Raw genomic sequence first — 8,516 nt, 5'->3', positions numbered from 1 at the left:
GTCCAGCTATGAATCTTCCTTACGATAGCTATGCTTTGTGGCTTATCTTTGGGGAGTTCTGTGAAGAAACCAGAGTTGAAAAGATTACTACCAGGAGGGGAGATGGAGGGAGGCAATGTGACTATCATTGTGCAGATAGAGAAAGATGGCCTGGGAGAGCCAGCTTAGCCTGTCGGTACTCTGCTATTCTCGGTGTCCCAATATGGCCCAGCCTAGGCAGTGGGCCTTATAATCCTTGCAAAGTCCATGAAAGTCCTTCTCTGATGCCTGGGGAGATCTCAGAAGAAAGATTCCCTCCCTCTACCTTCCGCCTTCTGCTGACATTCTGGCTAAATTGGATTTGGAGTTAGTAAGGCAGATTTTATTAGTAAACAGCAGAAACTAAGCCCAAACCGGATTAATCAAAAGAGGAAATATATTGATTTATATAAAACCAGAAGTTGTGCGATGAGTGGCGAGCTCTAGGCATATCTGGCTCCAGGAGCTGAAGTGATGGGGGCAGGGTCCTTAGGTGTGTGTCTGTGTGGGGCTGTTCTCAGAATCCTCAGGAGTCATCTCTGTCATGCCCATGAGATGATTGATCTGGGGTCACAGGGCAAGCAAAGGCTCCTTCAAGCCTCTGGTATGGTCTTTTCATTAACCTGCCGTATGTGACCCTGGTTTGTGTATTTCTGTCTAGTGACACATTTTTAGTACTATTCTGGTATGCTAATATACTAATGAATATCAGTACTGACCTCAAGCCTGGGTGTGTGGCTGCTCTAGTAGCAGAACGGGGCCCCTGGGACGCATAAGTTGTCTTTCTATATATGGTCAGCCCACCTGACTAGGTTTTGCAACCGCCCACACACCACAGGTACAGAGTGCTGACACACATCCCCAGCTGAATTAGCCAAGACCCCTCTGCGTTCTGAATCCACCCACAGGCCTAAAACACTGCTTTCCCGTGGCCCATGTAGGTTGGCCTGTGAATGTTTGGGGGCAATTCTCGGTGGAGTTAGTAGCTTCCTTCCCATCTCAGCCTCTTCTTGGGAGAAAGAGCAGCTTTGTTGGGAAAGATAAAGGGTTTCTCTGGGTGGCGCTCAGCTGTGACAGGGGCTGTGGCAAATGTGGAACCCAGCCTGGAGCTCCTGCCTCACCTGAGTTGCACAGAATCCTCCATGACCCACGTGACATCTGGCCTAAGTCGGGGGGGTCTCAGCTTATGTTCGCACATCTCCTTCTGCAAAACCTCAGGAAAATACCACCAAAGCAAGCTCAAGCCCATGGGAAGCTTGGTGGGAGTGCGGCCCCAAGGCGCCCCTATAGTGTTGGTCTTTAAGTCTAGAGATAGTCACGTGGAATATAGGCTTGTAAACACCGGTGGAAGAACTGACAGAAGCAGACTACATTCCCATGTTAGCTCTGGTCTGTCATAGGTGTGGCGTGGGCAAACTGAGTGGGAACTCTTTGCTCTCCATGACCTACAAGAGCTGAGCTAGTGGTTCAGCTTCTGTGTGTGGCTCAGGAGAGAGCTGCCCTGCTGAGAGGTATCCAGTGCAAAATTGTGGGAGATGTCTGAGGTCAGGCACTCCACAGTGCCCCAACTCCCTGAAGGATGACCCCACTGTCTCTCTGAGTGCACCCTGCACTCCTACTGTCCTTTTCCCTGCAGCCTGTGCCCAGAGAGTGACTGTTGGGATTCTCCAGGTGATGTCTCTGTGTGCAATAGTCGCTGTGGCCCACAGAGACCTGGGCACTCAGGAAGCATTGCTTACTGAGTCAAGGCTACCACGGACAGAGTTGGTATTATGGGAGACAGTGGAAGAGGGCACTGGGGGACAAGTGCAATTTCAGGCATTATGTCTCAAACAGGTCTCCCTGCTCCCCAACAGTGCAGCCTTTGCTTGCCCTGTGACCCCAGGCTGCATTCCACACTAAGCACTCAGCATCTCTTCCAAAGTCAACAAACCCAGGCAGGCCCTTCAAACTAGTCTCCTTTTACCCCCAGGTTCCATACACTCACACTGTCAATGGAATTCAGCCAAATACTGACTCAGGACCGGCTGCTCGGCATTTACACGAACACCATTCATATCACTTTCTATAAACATATAATGAAATGTTTTTGATTTTTTTATTTGAATATCAGTGGCTAATAAATTTGATTCTGGAGCCAAGTTGTCTGGGCTTAAATCCAGACCAAGGATTCCCTGCCAGCATGACCTTGGGCACAGATACATCTCCTTGGAGCCTCAGTTTTCTCTGGTGGAAAGTTAGGCTACACCATTTCTACCCCCCATTCAGTTAATGTTAGAAATAGCCTTTCAGGCTGGGCGGTGGTGGCGCACGCCTTTAATCCCAGCACTCGGGAGGCAGAGGCAGGCGGATCTCTGTGGGTTCGAGGCCAGCCTGGTCTACAAGAGCTAGTTCCAGGACAGGAACCAAAAGCTACGGAGAAACCCTGTCTTGAAAATTAAAAAGAAAGAAAGAAAGAAAAAAAGAAAGAAAGAAAGAAAGAAAGAAAGAAAGAAAGAAAGAGCCTTTCAGTAGCCTCCAAACAGTGCCTATACTCAGAGCTGGGTGAGTTCTGCTCTGTAGTTCAAAGGCTGCCCTTGTAAACTTGTAAATATCCAGACCCTGGTGTGTTACACACAGAACAGCACATTATGTCAAATGAGGGACATGGGGTGACAATTTATGAAAAAGACCAGTGTCTGTGAGTCACTCTGAAGTGTGAAGTGTTTTGGGCTCCATCTTGGTAGGCATGATGTCTAGAGTGAGAGACTGTGGAGTGCTGGCCTCAGTCCTAGGGGTTGGGGCCTTCCTGACAGTGTCTTCTGAGTTCCTGAGGCATATTTCTGTGAAAGGAAGGAAAGTTTATTCAGGAAAGAAGCAGTGTGACTTTCATCACTGCTACTTCCATGGAGAGGTAGACTGTCTCCAAGTTACACAGGATACACTGCCCTGTGGAAAAGGCAGTGTGGAGGAAAGAGCCTGAACCGGGACCCAGAGCCTCTGCCCACTCCCCCTGAATGTGGACACTCACACGTAGAAGACACAACACATACATACATACACAGAAATTGCACACACATGAACACATAGGTATGTACAAACACACACATCACATACACATTACACACAAGCATAATCATAAGGACACAGCATGTGCACGCACACACACACACACATATATACATGCAGACACATCACATATTACCCGTGTGCATATACACCATGAAGACACCACATATATGCACAAACATGTGCAATACACAGAGATATGTTATACACCCTTTGTTCATGTGCACATTCACAAAGGAGACTCATGAACATAGAAACACGTGTATACAAACAAGTACACATACATGAACACATATGCATACCTATGCACAAACAAAGGTACATACATAGACACATGGGCACATGCACACACCCAGCAGACATATAAAGATGCATGCACACACAACAGATACATGCATGCACAAATACTCATATGCAGAACCAAGAGCTACAAAGTCCTAGAGGCCTTGTCTTTCTATGGGAAAGACCCACCACAAAGTCAGTTTGTAATAAATGCTTCATCATTTATTCATTCAGTAAATATTTGCTAAGCACCAGCTACATGTCAGAAATCTTTCAGGCACTGTCCATACAGTGGTAACCAAGCACACAGGAGCTCGCATTCTGTGATCCCGGTTAACAACCCATGCTGTGTGATTTCTGTCATCTCTCCTCTGATTCCAGTGGTCTTATCTATAGCTGCTTGTTTGGGGCTAAATTAGAGATGGAAAGACAGGTGTTTGTTGTTGTTTTTCTTCTGGCCGAGGGTGCACCTGAGCTCTGAGGACTTGGAAAACCTGGTCAAGATTTGTTTTCTTTTATTTGGTCCTGTGTTGCAATAGGATTGCTCCGTTTCCAGCCTCCTCCTTTCTTATCCCTGGTACCAGAGGAAGGCGGCCAATCAGATTAGGTTTGGCCATAGGCAAATCAAGGTGGCTCTGACTCACTCCTTTGCGCACAAAGACACCCCACCACACCCCAGTGTGCACCTACAGCACAGTCCTGACCAGCGTTCCCTAAGGTTCGGTGTCACTAGGGGTCAAGTGTGTGTTTTATCCCCTGAGATAAGCCCGGGGTGTGGAGGGAGGTCCGAGGTTCTGCGTGGCGCGACGCTCTGAGCCTCGCTCCTGGCGGGCCTATCCTGGCCAGGGGTGGCGCGCGGGATCGGTTTGGGATGGCGGGCGGGGCTGCAGGCGCCGCGTGCATGTCGATGAGCGCAGGCCGCGTCACTGCGCACCGGCGCCGTGGTTTCGGGGCGCGCAGGAGCCGGGCGCGCAGGAGCCAGCGGGGCGCGCAGGAGCGAGCGGGGCGCGCAGGAGAGGGACGCAGCAGCCAAGGCCTCGCGCCGCCTCCTGGCCCAGGAAGCTCCTGGGGGGCGGGCCCTGCTGACTACGCGGGCGGTGCCCTGTGCCCGCAGCCCCGGGAGGTTTCTGCGCTCTGGAGAAGAAGGTCGGGTCGCGGCAGTCTGGCGCGTGGAGCCCGCGTGGCGGTGCTGAAGGAACAGCTCCCGGCCTTCCCCGGCCCATGGTCCTCGTCGCGGCCGGTCGCGCTCAGGCTCGTGCGGCCCCGGAGCCCCGGGGATGCCCGGAGGGTGAAGCGGCCCGGTCTGAGCCGCGCTCATGGCGGTGGCCAGGAAGATCAAAACTTTGCTGACGGTCAACATCCTGGTGTTCGTGGGCATCATTCTCTTCTCTGTGTACTGCCGCCTTCAGGATCGTTCAGAGGCGCTGGTGCAGGTCGTGCGAGGCACGGACCGCCGGATGCGCAATCGGCTCTCCAAGGCGAGTGCTCTGGCCGATCGCGAGGCCATCCTGCAGCGCTTGGACCATTTGGAGGAGGTGGTCTACAATCAGCTGAATGGTGAGCCACGGGTACCCCGGGATGGACGGGAGGCAGGGTCCTGTGTCAGAACATTACTGTGTCCAGGAGTGGCTGCTCACACCCACCCCACAGTATCTTCCAGGGTCCAGGGTAGAAGCTACTTTGGGTCCTGTGGAGGGAATGCAGGAGGTAAAAGGGAGGCTTGGAGGCCTTCATTGCCAGAGGGCAGTTATAGAGTGACTGCACCATCCGCTCATCCTGTGGAACCGTCCCCGGCCTCTCCCACAATGACTCCAAACTTACTACCCAAGAGAAGTTGAACTTCTCAAGGAAGAGCCTCCAAGGAGCTGCCAGGAGGGCAGTGAGGGGCTCAGACAATGCCTAGATCCACAGTGAGACATCCAGACAGTGCCTAGATTCACAACCAGGGACCAGGGGTACCTTGCAAAGCTGTGAGAGTGGAGGTGACACTTGGGTCCACAGCAAGAACCCAGGGAATCATTCCAAGCTGTGCGATTAGGTTGGTTCCCTCTTCCCTCCCTGGAGGAATGGCAGGAGGGGTGGCTGCTCTTCTCTACAGTGGCTGATCCCATCTTCCTCACTGCAGGGCCCAAAGGGTTTCCGCCCACTGAAGTTGTGACCTCTGGCCTGGATAGCCCTCATTCAAGGATGCTCAGGGAACCTGCAGAAAGTTTTATTGTGGGAGAAGTGTAAGACACCATTGGTGCTGTGTGGACAGATGGAATCAAGTGTCTGGCAGGGATGTGTAGGAGCTAAGTGCTCACATGGACTGAGGTCAGTGCCTGGGAACCCCTGAGGCATGAAAGTGTCTGCTTCTGGTGGCTGGCCTCTTTGCTTTCCATGAGGAAAGGGGGGGACTCAGCTGGGACACAGTAGATGGGGGTTGCTGTTGGGACTCAACTAATTAGATGTTGGGTGCAAGATGAATACACCATCTTTGTCCCCAAGGACAGCTCTGTTAGGTTTCAGGAAAGAGACAGTTGGTGCAAGCCTGCATCTCCAGCAGGCTTCTGCTATTTTGTGTGGCTCTTGGCAGAAGCAGCCCCAGCAAACCTCTTTCTGCAAGTGATAAAGCATCTTCAGCAGGGCTCAGGTCATAAGTCGCCTGTTTGCTGTGAAAGGTGTCACCTGGGGACTCCCTAGAGAACTGGATTCCAGGCATACCTCTGAGCACAACCTAGAGGGACCAGGTGCCATCTGGGGATACAGGCAGCTCATGCATCCTCATGATAATGAAGCCCCAACTTCCCAAGGGCTTTTTCACCACCCACGGAACTTCTGGAACTCACGGCAGTCCTTACCAGTTCTGTGGCTTCTCCGTCAGCTGAAGGCACAGTGGAAGAAAGTTGAGTTGGAGTGGTAGCTTGGCCACACCGGCAGTGTGATTCATCTTCTGGAAGACGCTGGGCCCTGTAATAGCACGGAGCTTTATTGAAGTGCATTTGCCAGGGTGTTATGGTCTGTTTTATGGGGTGAACCAGAGGATTATATAAAAACATTGGCACCATTTGAGCTTGTGTAACAGCATGCTGGCGAGTCAGCCTCGTGAGCTGTTTCCGTCTCCAGATCCCCAAGGACAAGAGGGGCCAGTATTTGGTGGAAGGAAATGTCGGGACCCTCAATGAACTTTCTTGACATTGGCGTGGACAGAATGAGTTCCTCCCTCTGGCCTCTTTCCTCCTTGCTCCTCTGTTCCTGCCAGCTTTTTCCTGCCTCTCTTCCCCTTTTCTTCGCCTGTCATTTGTGCCTCTCCCTCTACCCTCAGTAAATCCCTTCCCTTTTCTCCTTGCCTCCTCCAGTTTCCCTTTCTCCTCTTTCTCTGTGCTGAGACAGCCTTGCCTTCCTTTCTGACCCTGGCTTAACAGAGTCTAAACTCAGTCGTCCCTCAGGATTTGTCCTTGGAAATAAGCAAACCCCAGATCTAACATTGGTCTCAGGTGGGTTCCTTGTGGGGTGGGGGAACACAGGCTTTTCAGGGATTGTCTGTTTAAGTAGTCATTTAGGCATCCTTATCCCCCTCCCGGCTTGATTCAAAGCCTCTGATTGGAGGCACGGGGGGGGGGGGGGTGGGGGAGCCATGAGCGCTTCCTGGAGGAGGCAGGTTGTTCTCCCTGTTGCAGCTTGTTTTATTTTAGATCCTAGAGATGTGGGTTTGATCCCCAAGGGTTTCTATCTGGAACTTACCTCAGATGCAGCTAAACACTAAGAGCCAGCGGTTGCCTATTACATCTGCTCGGGCTCTCCCTCTGAACTCCCTCCTGGCTGGGGAGATGACGAGAAGAGGGAATCCTAGGGAGCGAGGGCTGTCTTCCTTTGAGCCAGGAGGCACATGAAGGTGCTTTGATGTGGCAGGTATATCATTCTCCTCATTTTCTTTGGCCCCGTGACCTCATGGCATGTCTTATTCACACTAGCAAAGCACCCCTGTGTGGTGCAGACTCGGGCTCATAGGACTGGGAAGCATTTTGAGGAAAAGGGTGCACGGACTCTCTTATATGTGCTTGAGAATTGCTTCTAAATCCAGCACTCAATGCAAGAAAAAATGTTTATGGGAAAAACTCATCCTCTGAATACCTTAAAGCCCAGTGCCCATGGGTGCATGAGCAGCTAGCTGGTTCAGGCTCTCAGGAGCAGTAAATTTGAAATCCTCCAGGCTTAGTGCTGCTTCCAATCTGATGCCAGGAATTCAACCCTTTTCCCCTAGTGATTGGGGGTGGGAGTTCAGGCTTTTGTGTTTTCTGGGTTTGCCCCTCTAGGAGCTGTTGAAGCCCCAGTGGAGTTGAGGAACGGCCCTCTACTCTGCTTCTGGGAGGGAACCATGTGGCCCAGCGTCTCACACCCTGGGGGGCTGGGCTCTGCCCTGAATTTAGAGGTGGTCCCCTTTCCCTATGTGTCTGGTGACCTAAGGAGGAAATCAGCATGGAAGGTGGTTGCTCTTGAGGGGTCATTGCTAAAACCAGAGCACATGTATGTGCTTGTTAATTCCCTCTAATCTGTGCTGCCCCCGGCCAGTGTTCACCAGGCCTTACAGTTGGCAACATTCACCTACATTTCTGATACTATCACAAATTCACGCTAAGAATGAACCAGAAGATCTTAGTGTGGGTCCAGAGGCTGGCCCTGGCAATCCTGGCACAGATGGTGTCTGTTTCCTTCGTAAACACTTGCTTGCCCTACTTAGTAACACTGGTCTAGTTCTGACTAAGTACTGCCTGCCACTTCCACTGCCCACTACCTCTCTCTCTCTCTCTGACTTAGAGACAGGGTCTCTCTGCTATGATCTGTTACTCTGTTGTGTACACAGTTCAAGGCTGGCCTTGAACTCTCAGAAAGCCACCTGCCTGCCCTCTACCTCCTGAGTGCTGGGATTAAAGGATAGTGCCACCATGCCCAGCTCCTTTGTTTCCCCTCCCTTTTTTCTTTTAGATTTATTTATTTATTATATATACAGTGTTCTGTCCGCATGTCTGCCTGCAGGTCAGAAAAGACCACCAGATCTTATTATAGGTGGTTGTGAGCCACCATGTGATTGCTGGGAACCAAACTCAGGCCCTCTGGAAGAGCGGGTAGCGCTCTTAACCACTGAGCCATCTCTCCATCCCCTCCTTTGGTTCCCTTTAAGTGAATAG

At 51.5% G+C, this 8,516-nt stretch overlaps 1 protein-coding gene across 5 annotated transcripts in view; it reads left to right on the top strand.

Moving 5' to 3' along the window:
- Positions 1 to 4,308: 4,308 nt before the first annotated feature.
- Galnt9 (polypeptide N-acetylgalactosaminyltransferase 9) overlaps positions 4,309 to 8,516 on the top strand; it is a 76,826-nt gene continuing 72,618 nt past the window's right edge. For 4 of the 5 annotated variants that reach the window (XM_075981292.1, XM_075981301.1, XM_075981284.1 and 1 more), the window contains exon 1: positions 4,309 to 4,905. In XM_075981292.1, the coding sequence (XP_075837407.1) occupies positions 4,665 to 4,905 (241 nt within the window). In that variant the 5' untranslated portion in view covers positions 4,309 to 4,664. Of the gene's footprint in view, positions 4,906 to 5,486; positions 5,662 to 8,516 lie in introns of those variants that run through there. The other variant, XM_075981310.1, reaches the window with a different exon arrangement.

Source organism: Microtus pennsylvanicus, chromosome 1 (assembly GCF_037038515.1).
Source record: "Microtus pennsylvanicus isolate mMicPen1 chromosome 1, mMicPen1.hap1, whole genome shotgun sequence".
Lineage (NCBI taxonomy): Eukaryota > Metazoa > Chordata > Mammalia > Rodentia > Cricetidae > Microtus > Microtus pennsylvanicus.
The sequence above is the reverse complement of the archived record's forward strand: the minus strand, read 5'-3'. Positions and strand labels throughout refer to the sequence as shown.